The sequence below is a fragment of the Haliotis asinina genome, chromosome 1, assembly GCF_037392515.1.
Source record: "Haliotis asinina isolate JCU_RB_2024 chromosome 1, JCU_Hal_asi_v2, whole genome shotgun sequence".
In the NCBI taxonomy this organism is placed as follows: Eukaryota; Metazoa; Mollusca; class Gastropoda; order Lepetellida; family Haliotidae; genus Haliotis; species Haliotis asinina.
The window spans coordinates 38610408-38624260 of record NC_090280.1 but is presented as its reverse complement, the minus strand read 5'-3'; the positions used below and the strand labels follow the sequence as shown (position 1 = coordinate 38624260).

The 13853-nt window shown below is 38.2% G+C and overlaps 1 protein-coding gene across 1 annotated transcript in view; it reads right to left on the bottom strand.

Annotated features, from left to right (window-relative positions):
• Nucleotides 1-551: 551 nt before the first annotated feature.
• Nucleotides 552-13853, bottom strand: part of LOC137272452 (uncharacterized) — a 28133-nt gene continuing 14831 nt past the window's right edge. The window contains 2 exon segments of the mRNA XM_067804836.1: nt 552-629; nt 632-864. Coding sequence (XP_067660937.1) covers nt 552-629; nt 632-864 — 311 coding nt within the window.

Genomic DNA, 13853 nt, shown 5'->3' with positions numbered 1-13853 from the left:
ACCTAATCGCCAGCACACAAAGTCAGCCGCCTTGAGGGTGCGGGTTCGAATCTAGACTACCAGTTGTCCGACTTTCATTTTTGTGGAAGTCGCGGTGGCTGAGCGGGCTAGGCGGCTGACTGTGTGCTGGCGATTAGGTGCCTGACTCTGAGGGTGCGGGTTCGAATCCCGAATAGGACTCAACCGAAAAAAGTACTAGAATTTGTACTTTACTAAGAAAGTGAAATCCCAAATATGACATATGTTGAATAAAATCAAGTCAACATGGAAAGGGATTTAAAGGAGTTTGCATTGAATAATGGAATGAACGTACGAATGAAGTGCTTAACTAATTGAATGGAATATTGTCTTAATAAACAATTGCAAATTTGCTTATTATAGATTGAAGCGAAAGTATTATTCATGATCAACACTATACAGATTCCCGTGGCTTCTGCCAAGCTGATGAATTACTAGGACCTCTGTCCCTTCGGGTTTTCCTGCAACTGTAAGCAGGGGTATTAAACCAAACTCATCAGGTCAGAAATGTTTCGCTTTGCGAGCTAACGTTTCTACCCACTTTTCAGTAGTTTCCGGACACCATTACAATTCAGAGGCCAGCTTCTGTCACATGTGAAGTCCATCGGTTACATCCATCACCAAATCGTGTGATGTCTACGATGAATGTCGTGTTAGTAGTTAAGTCAGTTATAACACTTACGTTTTGACTCTTCCCGAACTCTGCAGTTACATGACCAGTGGTGAGATCAAAGCCAGCCTCCACAGAACAGCAGTAGCCCGCAATACCCACAGTCAGAGTCAGCTGTGTTCCAGGTTCAAAAGAGTTGGTGTCCTCGTCACTGCTGATACTGCAGTGTGGAATACCTCATAGCAGACAGAATGGGGAAGATTAATAATAATGCATAAATACCTAAATGCATTAATCGCAACAATGTTTGTGAAATGTTAGTTCAATAATCTAAAAGAAAGAATCGATTGATGATTAAAATTGATGATTAAAATCGATATTGTATGCGTTCATTGATTATTTCTAGAAGTGGAATGATCGCTTCTTCAGTTTTACGTTTCACACTTACGGAGTGTCTGGTGATATATCATTTATTTCATGTAAAGACATCTAACTGTAAATGAGCCTTTAAGCAAATAAGTATAGATAGGTTTGTCAGTGAATGGAACCAACTGCAGTATTTTCTTCAAGAGTTCAGAAGTGTTGTTGTGACAGTCGAGAGTTTGGATTTTGGCACGTCGTTACAAGATAGGATCGTCGTACATCGAATGGAGTTATCGATCTACTGCACAAGAACGTTGAATGTATAATGTCAATACGAATGTGTTCATATGAAAAAAAATGTTATATTTGGGATTACACTTTCTAAGTGAAGTACAGTTTCTAGTACATAGCGCTATCATTTACATTCGAATGGCAGAATGGTAGGATCATGAATAAAGCCGACAAAGATATTAACTTGAGAGTCTTGCCAATTTACTCACCAGCTGCTGTCGACTGGAACAGCATCCATCACGGTTGCGTCTCGTAAGAACCATTTACCAACATCTATAATGTTGACATTGTGTATAATTAGAGTAGACTCGGTGTCGTTCAAGGATGCAGTGGAGCCAGGTGATGCTGAGTTGCAGTCGGAGCTGCAGATGACGACAACTGCACCACTAGGGTCTACCAAAGCAAAAACCGTGTAGTTGTATCCGTCAGCGACAAATGTGTATGCTGATCCAAGAACAGCCATTCCCCCGGGATACTGGGTGGCCGTCTGAGCTCTAACTTTAGACAGGTATGACTAAACGTAGCTGTATTATTTTCGTAATTATTGTTCTAAGCCTACATATTATCTAACCATGTTCATATTTTGCAGAAAAAATATTTAATAAAATCAGTCAACAGTGTGTTAACATAAACCCTGTCATAGGTTCCACGTATAGCTTGATGCAGCATACTAAGAGAAAACGTGTACAAAATATCAGAGGCCATATTAGATTCGTTATTTCCATAGTATACATCTGCAATATGTACATGATACATTGAACGTCTGCCAGCAATCACGTGAGTTCATAAACCGAATACGTTTATGATATTACAAATGACACGATAGAGAAGATTTATCTACACTGCGTAAATATCAACTATAGACGCACCCTTTTATGACTTTGGGTTTGACTAAACAGCTTCCTTTGTCATAAATATTGATGCCTTTCTATTACAACCAGGGGCCAATCTGTCTTGGGATCGATATTCATTATACAAAGTAAATGAGATCAAGTGTAAATACATTTAGGGAAGTGAGTGTTATAACGTTATACAACGGCCATGTTTAAGGTTGTGCTGGATGTCGGGGTGGCCTAATGGTTAAAGTGTCCGCTCATCATACAAACCCTTTCCCGATTCCCCACATGGGTACATGGTGTGAGGCCCATTTAAATTGGTGGACAATACATTTTCAATCGAGACATATTACGAAGTTCGTCACATTTTGCAGCTTGGTGATTTTAATCAAGGACATTCTTGCTATTATCATGGCTGATATATTATACATAGCCATTGTACTTGTTCTTTACCTCTGCTGTATACGGTCACTGGATTCGAATAACACCCACTTTTTATGTAATCAACATGTATTTGTCGTTGTTTTATTTTTTGGTTTCACACTAAAGTATTGTGCGTGCAAATGCATTGGTTGTTTTGTTTCCATTGAAGTCACTTTAAATCGTTATATAAAGGAAATCATTATAACATTTGTGATGATTATTTACAACCCTCCTTACCACACGTAAAAGAGAAAAACAGAATGACCAGCGGCACATTTGAGCTGAGTGTGTCCATCATTTTCATTGAAATCTGAAAAAGAAATTGGTATCAGCAAAATATAGTACAACGCATTTCCTATCCCCTGGTACGTGTATGAGCTAACACTGACGTGTAGTGAGAGAAAGAGTAGCTATTGCTGATACATACACTATCCAAAAAATGAAACGCAGAGGCTATTTGTATTTCTCCAAAGCTATTAATTACCTATTGTGCTCAAACAATAGTCATAATCTTTAAAAAAGGTGTTGATAACATGATTTTACACAACTGCACAAGTAGAATATCGAGTTTTAAAAAGGCATCGCCACAACGCAACAGAAATCTTTTGCCTGTGCAAAAAAGAGCAATAAAGATCCAGCATACTTTCGGAAATTGTCATTCGTCTTGAGTCTGCGACACGGAATATCGTCATTGAAAGAATGCACGCTGGAGATTACCAGTCTTCTGTTGCCAAACCTCTAAATGTTAGTCTGAGCAAGATATCATGGCTTGCAGCCCAAGATTGATACATCCGGGTACTGCAGTAGCGTGATCGTACTTCGGAGGATATCCGGTCGAACTGTACGAAAGAGGTTGAAAGAGATTGCTCTGAGAGCCCGGAGACCCGACGTGTCAACGTTACCGTTATCTAAAAGTAATCACTTGGTTGTATAGACATTAAATTCTTCTAAACTAGTGTAATACTTCATGCACTGTAGTCTATATGTGCATGAGTTATACATGTTTGAAATAAAACATTATTGCAAGAGATTTCCGCTCTATGCGTTTCCTTTTTGGGATAGTATATGTATCAGTGCTCCGATATTGCTAAAACACATCTCTAACTAATCATTTTATGTTACAAAATGCCAGTAAAATGACAGCTTGTTCCCAGTTAAGAGTTGTAAGTTTAATTGCACATTTATCAAGCACTCAAGATTTTATATGTAACTTCCTTCGAACTATGACATTGCATATAAGGTAAAAAAGGATTGATATTGTCACATACAACCCAGATAGCGTTACAGAACATGATATATCACTTGGGTATGATAACACTCCCCTTCATTCCAGCGTGTCGATTATATGTTGAAATATGGTATAATTGTTCCTGCTGAAACTGCGTTTAACGTGTGGACACTCAGGTGAAATGGTCTTCTCCTTGGGTTAACAATGGAATATGTTTATTTTTACTACGTAGGCAATGCTCATCGTTTTATAAGCGAAACATAATTACCCCATGTTAAGCTGACGGGGATACTCTTCTCAAGACACCGGGCGTTTACAAGCGCCATCTTTTACACATGACAATACTGGTCTGTTTAGCTCCGACATGTTAGTAAAGAGACTAAATCATCATTACATATCTTTTACATATGAATTCTATTATACGTATTTCCATATGTATAATAATGTATATATTCCAACCATGCGACTGAACGTCTTTTGCCTTGTTTTTTACAAACTAATCTTCTTTGGTTAACAGTGGAATATATGTATTTTTACTACGTCAGCAATACTCGTTGTTTTATGAACGAAACATAACAGCCTCATGTTACGCTTCACAAAATGTTAACAATTGACGTTAAAAAGCGCCACCTTTCAAACATTACGACCACACTCCTTTCAGCTCTAAAAATTGTGTAAGGAGGCTGAATCCGCATTGCATATATTTTCCACATGAATTTTGTAATAGTGCGTATGCTTCAACCACTTGGCAGAACGTCTCAGGGCCAGGTTTCATTGCAGGCTCACAGGATAGTGAATGTGTGTGTGCGAGCGCCCATTCCTGCTGCTTTTTTACATCTCTCCGTTTATGCCCGATTTCTGTCTGTAATCTCTAAAGCTTCTTGTCGAGAACGAGTAGATTTGCTTATTGGTATCATAAATTCTATGTCTGCCCTTAATGTCTAATTTGATTTGGTTAGCTTTTGGCTTTGGGTTGTTACTTTGTGCACCAATTATGACATTCTCAGCCCAGATGATGAATTCAAACCAGGAGCCAAATCTCAACGATACGGTAGATTTTACTTTTATCCATGTAGCATGTGGGCACCTTTGAAACGGATTATTAGTTATTTTCTAAATTTGTGTACAGGTGAAGATGCGGGTTAGAACTGGTCATCAGTACCCCATGCTTGTCGTAAGTGTCGATTAACCGGATTGGGTGGTCAGGATCGCTGACATAGTTGACACATGTCATTTTGAGTGAGGTTAGTTTTACGACACATTCAGCAATATTCCAGCTATATGACTGCGGTCTGTAAATAAATCTGCATCAGACAATCAAGTGATCAGCAACATGAGCATCGATCTGTGCAACTGGGAACCGATGACCTGTGGCAAGCAAGTCAGCTTGCCTGACCACCCGATCACGTTAGTCGCCTCTTATGGCAAGCGCTAGCGAAGTCGCCTTTAGTGGCAATGACAAGTTACTGAAGACATTTTCTACCCCGAATCTTCACGTACCAACATCTCATGCTGTTGATCACGAGGTTGTTTCGTCCAGACTCTATTATTTACAGACTGTCGCCATATACCTAGAGTATTGCTTAGTGCGGCGTGAAACAACAATCAATCTATATTTGTGTATTCTGATTCCATGAGTTTCACGAATGTGCTTGTTTGAGCATACAAGCAGGATATGTTGTCATGGAGACATGCTTTCTTAATTGTGGAGTTGACAAAGCTAATTAAAAATGACTATTTATCCGGTATATATATACTAAATGGTTTTCGGGTATATATCAAACAAATCGTTGTTTAAAGAAATAACAACTCACCAACGATGTAAGTCACCTTATTTAATTCACTATGACTTTCACTTCAGTCCAGCCCACACCGTCCGTTTTAAGTCTTGACGTGCAAGTGTACTCGAGCTATCATAAAATAAGCCCACGAGTTGGTGAGATATCCCATAAATACTGTGCAATTTAATATACTAGTTTAATTTGCTAGTTCGCATGTGGGCGTCCCCCATGTCATCAACACATTACCTGCACGTTGCAGAGATTGATGTACCCTTTATGAGTATTTCAATGTAACAAGCACAAGTGTACGAAAGGCAATATTTATATATACCTTTCAATTCATGAACAGCTTTACATGTTATTTTCATACATTGAATCCATAGATCAGTATCAAGATCTAATGTTATCATTTGGCACTCCTCCAAATAGATTTCTAATCGGAACACCATCATTCCAAACGGTTGCAAAGGTTTTAACAGATTACTAAGATAGTTACAAAGACGTTCTCTGTTACATTCCGTGTGTGGACAGAACAGATATACATGTTTTTACAATGCCATGAGCATATGTGTCACATAAACATTCTTTAGATTGTATAGCAAAAGTGGTTACACGGATAAAATAGGATATGTCATGGAAGTAGTCTGAATCATTGAGAGTTATTAGCCAAAGTTTGTTACCAGCAGCTGGGTTGCGTAAGAGAGAATATGTGTGGAGATGGACCCTGTAGTTAAGTTCAGAGACTTGTAGACTATTGATGTTTAGTTAGAAATGCAGATGACTTACGACAAATGTCAACATATTCAGTAAGATCATATTTACAGATAAGATATTGCATATGATGTAAAGGAGAGGATTTACACTTCAGCATGTTTTTCATACTATGACTAAAATCATATTGAGCTAATCTGTACTGAAGACTCTGAAAATGAAATTTACATGGAACTGCTTGCAGTTTTAAGCAGGCTTCCCAGGAGCAATAACGCTCAATATATGCACCGAGTGACACGAGTCCAAGACGGGAATGACCAAGCAAATGCGTTTACAGAATCCTTGTACTTTTTAACATTGTACTTTTGCACACATTCAAGCATATCGAATTCTACAGCTGATCATTTACACCACATATTAGAAGCAAAAAGACAACAGGGTGGTATAATTGGTTCCCATTTGCGTACGGCATACATAGGGTGTAGACCAGCAAGATACAATCCATAACTGTAGTTAACATTGACTAGCTTTTTACATACTCAAACAGTACGACTAATGGTAGATTTAGCGGTGTTTATGTACAGACCCGCATACATGAAATCCGTTTTGTCGATATTAACTTGATCACCCAAGTATTGTTCTGGGAATTCATGTTTATGACAATCACCAAACAAAAGAAATGCACTTTTACTGGCATTAAGCTTTGGGTGCATTTTTAGCATCAGATATAACATTCAATAAACATTGAACGTAAAAGCCATCTTTCCAGATTCTGATACCTTTCGGTGTGCGCTTACCAAAGCAAATCATAAAAAAATTCCAATTTCAAAATATAAAGTTGACGTCTGTAAAGCCATAAACAAAGAGCCGGCTAAGCTTATCGGTAAATGAAACAGTGGGCATACACACACACACACACATACACACACACACACACACACACACACACACACACACACACACACACACACATACAAAAGTGAGTGAGTGAGTGAGTTAAAATTTAACGTCACATCGGCAATATTTCAGCCATATCGTGACGGGAACGTAACATTAAAATGGAATATATGAGTAGTATAAAAACCTGTCGACGAAGGACAGTAAAACAACTAGAACATCACAGAAAAGAATGTAAAACTAATACCTATGCCTAAAACAATTTATCTATAGAGGACAATACAATATAAAGGTGGGCTATAGATTGCTAACACCTGAGGGTAGATCACCATACTAGGGACCATGGGGACTTACAGTACCTTTGCTACCTGCATGGACCCTAGCTGGATTTACACCATCCCCTCAGCCGTCAGCAATTTGGGAAATCCAGCCATACAATAAAAAAACACTTATACTATGATTAAAAACCTGGAAATTTAGAATTTACTTGAATTTGAATGTTTGTGGACTTACGTACCCTCTCAGGAGGACAATAGTTTTACAGTACTTCAACCCCCTTTGAGGATACAGCCACTGACAAGCACAGTTATGAATTTAAACTTCCAATAATTAAATATTTATCTATTTAAAAGTCAGTCAATAAATGTAATTCTTGTAAAAATGCAATGAGTAAATGAGAGCTTGTGTTATTAAAAAGATCCTTCAGAGTTGAATTAAAATACAGATGTCTGGTGATGGAATAGTCAACACAGTCAAGCAGGATATGCTTGACTGTGGTTCTTCCATCACAAGGGATACAAAACGGAGGATCCTCACCTTTAAGCAAATATTTATGTGTATATCTTGTGTGGCCAATACGACATCGTCTCATGATGACCTCCTCAAATCTAGACTGACAACCCAAGTAGGTGTAATCAATATACGGTTTTATTTCATGTAATGTAATGATACCTACCTGAGTGTCCCACTTCTTCTGCATCAGATCACGGATATACGTTCTAATGCAAGCTTTGTAATCTGAATATGGAAGAAGAAGTGGGGTCACAGATCGGCCATCACATTCCCAGAAATACCTACTTGGCTGGGTAACCAACAGAAGACGATGTCGTATTGGCCAGTAGCAAGAATATTATACAGTTCAATAATTTCAATTAAAAGTGGATGTTTACAAGAGATATGTTTAATAGCCTGAAGGCAAGAAAGAGAGTCGGAATATATTATATACTGTTTACGTTTAGGGTATCTTTGAATATATTTAAGAGCTGTTCATATGGCGTTACCTTCTGCTGTAAAAATAGAACTATTGTCTGGTAATCGAGAAGATATTGTTCTGGATCCAATGACAGTGGCACAAGCCACAGCGCCAGCGTCCTTGGACCCATCTGTAAGTAAGGATTTGTAATTGCTATATTTACGTTTCAGTTGATTATATTCTTGTTTGTACTGTAATTCATTAGTTTCTGATTTTTTAAATGTCGTTAATGTTAGGTCAACTTGTGGCCTAACCAACTGCCAAGGAGGAGAAGGAGCAATGTTTTCCAGCTCAATGCTGGCAGCAGAAATAAGTGGTTTTATTCTTAAACCAAGAGGTTGAAAAAGAGAAGATTTCTTTTTGTATAAATCCTCATACAGGGGATTGAAAACACAGTTATATGCAGGGTTTGACTCATTTGAATATAGTTTTGTTACATACTGTAAAGCTAATTTTATACGTCGCTGCTAAAGAGATGGTTCATCAGCCTCGACATACAGGCTGTCAACAGGTGAAGTTCTAAAGGAGCGAAGACAAAGTCTTAGACCTTGATGATGGACTGAATCTAATAGTTTTAAGCTGCTTTTGCAGGCTCCACCATAGACGATGGAGACATGATCAAGTTTGATCAAGTTTAGAACGCACGAGAGATCGATATAGATGGAGAAGGGTAGCTTGATCCCCTCCCCATTTAGAATGTGGAACCACTTTCAAAAAGTCAAGTGCTTTCAGGCATTTAGTTTTAAGTGATTTAATATGTGGTAAAAACGTTAAATGTGAATCAAAGGTTAGACCTAAGAACTTGGCTTCCTTCACAACCTTAATGGGCGTCCCATCTAGAGATAGTTCAGGGTCTTTATGTAGTTTGTATTTACGACAAAAATGTATGCAGTTAGTTTTCGATTTAGAAAATTTAAAGCCGTTTTCAAGACACCATTTATTAATCTTGTTTAAACACAACTGTTATTGTCGTTCAATAGTATGCATCTTTTTCCCACGACAAGAAATATTAAAATGATCCACAAATAACGATCCATCAATTGAATCGTTAAAAACTTTTGATAAACTGATCTTGATGCTAAAAAGAGTGACAGACAAAATACTGCCTTGTGGAACACCCTGATCCTGATTGTAATGATCAGACAGGGTAGAACCCACTCGGACCTGCAATTGTCTGTTATTAAAAAACTTGGCTATAAATTCAGGCAAACGACCTCGCAAGCCGAAGTCATGTAAATCTCTTAAAATGCCATTTTTCCAAGTAGTGTCATATGCTTTTTCAAGATCAAAAAAGATAGACACAGCATGTTGTTTGTTAATTATAACAAATGATTCCAGTCGCACGAGGTGATCAACAGTACTTCTGTTTTTACGGAAACCACACTGTATATCTGTGATAAGGTTATTTGTTTCCAAGTACCAAACAAGTCGATTATTTATCATGCGTTCCATGGTCTTGCAAACACAGCTAGTTAATGAAATCGGACGATAATTGGATGGATCCGAATGATCACGTTTAGGTTTAGGTATTGGTACTACTATGGCATCACGCCATGAGGGAGGAAAGTAACCCGATGTCCAAATATCATCAAAAATACTGAGAAGAGTTTCTAGACAGGATTCTGGTAAGTGCTTCAGGAGTTGATAATGTATGTTATCAGCTCCTGTAGCAGTGTCATGAGCTTGATCAAGAGCAGTATGGAGTTCATGAATAGAAAACTTTTCATTATAATCTTCCCCATTATCAGAATAGAAATTAATAGTTTTCTTTTCTTGTTGTTTTTGATACTGTTGGAATTTAGGTAAATAATTAGAAGAGTGTTTAGCAAGGGTTTCGCCTAGTTTATTTGCGATATCTGATTTATCAGTAAGTAACTGATCTCCATGTTAAAGATGATGGACAGTAGATTTAGTGCCTTTACCTTTAATTTTTTGGACCATGTTCCATACCTTGGACATGGGTGTCCGAAAATTCATTTTAGATGCACAATTTTGCCAAGATTCTCGTTTATTCTGTTTAAAAGTACTCCGTGCTTTAGCATTTAAAGGCACCTGTGGTGCGCCACCTCCTCGTGGTGGGTGCTGGGTTACTATAAGAGTTCATGTTGTGGACCCGGGGGGATATTTGGTCCACCAACCCGTTTGCCGTGGGTTGCTGCCCTATGTCGGTGGAGGAAGGGATCCTTGTGGTTGAAGGCAATAGCAGCATGCAACCGTGTTCCTGTTGCTCAACACACCACTTTGGCCCTGACTTCACCTAGACGGGTGGTTGAATGGGCCCGATTCAACCAATCGGCTGGTCATGCCATGCCCTGTGCATGGACATTCTGGAAAGTATGTACTATAATTACTGTGAATCTTTGATAACGAAAGTTCACATTCTAAATTCGTGTTATATATGTTTGCCTAGAGTCTGATGCCAGAAGGCGGTGGCTCATGGGCCAATCTTTAGATACTGACCTCTAAATTCTGAGCTTCTTAAGAGGAATGGCATGGGCCGAACCAGCCTGACATTTCTTCTTTTAGACATCTTAGCTATTTACGTCTGTATCTCTGGAGTATAACATCCCTGTAGCTCTGATCGTGCAGTTTGGTTTCCACTGTAGGATCGTCCTTGTTGACACTCGATGGCGGGTGGAGAGCAGAGATGCGGAATATTATTAATCTACCATGGCTCTAAACCTACTCTCTGGTTCAAAGAAAAATAAACGCAGACATCTTTGAACATCATCTGATGATGAAGTGTCTTCCGCAGAAGTGGATACTTGGCCAAGATTCTTGGTCATTGAAGCAAGAGATGGAAGTCCATTGAAACTGAATCCATTTGCCATTTCTAAGGGCATCAAAGGTGTCTGTGGTGAGGTGACAAACGTAACAAGGCTTCGTTCTGGTTCACTCCTTATTGAATGTGCCCGAAGGCAACAGTCTATCAACCTGTTAGGATTAAAACAGTTCGTTAACACTCCAGTTGTTGTCTCTGCACACAGATCATTCAATACTTGCAAAGACATTGTCCGAGACAGATCTCGTTGTCTGGCTTATATGTCGGAGGGAGACATTGTTACAGAACTGAAACATCAAGGAGTGACGTCTGTAAAGCGTTTTACGAGAAAACAAGATGAAAATATCATTAACACAAATACCTACTTGTTTATGTTTGGACTGTCAACTATACCAAAAGCCGTTAAAGCAGGTTGTTTCAACATCCGAGTGGACGTGTACATACCTAATCCACTGAGATGTTTCAGATGCCAAAAAATTGGTCATGGTGCCAAGTCATGTACACGAAAGATAGTATGCTCCCGTTGCAGTGGGGCTCGTGATAACAGTGAATGCACAGAGGCCATCAGATGTGCCAACTGTACAGGTGAGCACATGGCATCATCCAAATCCTGTCCAAATTTCGAGTATGAAGCAAAACTTCTAAAAATAAAAATCACAAACAACCTCTCCTACCAAGAAGTCAAAAAGTTTTTATTCTTGCACTCTCAGAGTCGAACATATTCATCCACTGTTTCCGCCCCTGTTCATGGTCTTGTTGAAAAGGTTTCCACTTCATGTCAGACAACTATATCTTGGGTGCAGGACAAACAAATCACTCTCGATGAACAAAATAGAATTTCTGAAAATCAACCAGGTTTAATAATGTCGGCTTCACAGACAGAAGTAGACCTAGAGATTGAATCAAACAAACAGTCTGGACAAGGAAGAGCCACTTTGACGAATAAAGAAAAAAAAACAGCAGCGAAGGGCAAAAGCTCTACAGCATTTACAAGTACCGTCTACCCCATCTACGTCGGTAACGGATCATAACCCATTTGAACCTCTCGAGAACATTTTTTACTAAAGTGAAACATGCATACATTATAAACACCTGTCGTCAAAGGACAGTAAAACAACTAGAATATCACAGTTATAATTAAAACTAGTGTGGAAAGTTAAAACAAATACCACTATTTGGACAATACAATATAAAATACGGGCTATAGATCGCCAGCAACTGAAGGTAGATCACCATACTAGGGACCATGGGGACTTACAGTACCTTTGCTACCTGCATGGACCCGAGCTGGATTTACACCATCCCTTCAGCTGCTGGCGAGTGTAAGAAATTTTAGCCAAAATTAAAAGAACACAAGTACTATGCTTAAAAATCCTGGAAAGTATAAATTTACTTTGAAAATTTTTGGACTTACGTACCCTCTCAGGAGGACAATAATTTTACAATACTTCAACCCCCTATGAGGGTACAGCCAGCAATGATCAATGTTCCTAATCTATACTACCATCCCTTAAAATACAACTATCTACAGAACATAGCAATTATAATTCAACCAGGAAATCAATTTCCTTTAAAAATCCAATAATTAAATAAGCATTTACTGTGTTAAAGAGATCCAAAAGTGTTTTTACATTAAAATATTTATCCCTTATGATGGAGAAAGCGTATGATACCACAAGGATTTACATGATTTTGGTTCAAGAGGTCGTTTACCTCTTTTTATATCACAGTTTTTAAAAGACAGGCAATTTCAAGTTCGAGTGGGTTCTACCCTGTCTGACCATTATAATCAGGATCAGGGTGTCCCACAAGGGAGTATTTTGTCCATTACTTTATTTAGCATTAAAATCAACAGTTTATGAAAAGTTTTAAATGATTCGATTGACGGATCACTTTTTGTGGATGATTTTAATATTTCTTGTCGTGGTAAAAATATGCATACTATTGAGAGGCAACTGCAGTTGTGTTTAAACAAAATTAATAAATGTCGTCTTGAGAATGGTTTCAAATTCTCTAAATCAAAAACTAATTGCATTCATTCCTGCCGTAAATATAAACCACATAAGGACCCAGAACTCTTTTTAAATGGCACTTCCATCAAAGTTGTCAAGGAGGTCAAGTTCTTAGGTCTGATTTTTTACTCACATTTAACGTTTCTGCCACATATCAAATCCTTTAAAACTAAATGCCTAAAAGCACTTGATTTATTGAAAGTGGTGTCTAATTCAAAGTGGGGAGGTGATCAAGCTACTCTCCTACATTTATATAGATCACTTGTCCGTTCGAAGCTTGACTATGGCGCCATTGTATATGGTTGGGCCTGCAAAAGCAACCTACAGCTATTAGATTCTGTCCATCATCAAGGTCTAAGACTTTGTTTTGGCTCCTTTAGAACTTCTCCTGTTGACAGCCTTCATTGGCCATACGGGGTATACTCACGAATATTTATTAAAAGGTGAAGATCCTCCGTTTTGTATCCCTTGTGATGAAATATTCCATCACAAGGGATAAATTTTTTCACTCACGAACTTTGAAGGATCTGTTTAATAATGTTACGTCTCATTTAATTATTGCATTTTTAAAAGACTTAAATTTGCTAAATGAATTGTAAATATACAAATATTATATTCTTGGAAGTTTGAATTAGTAACTTAGAGTGTG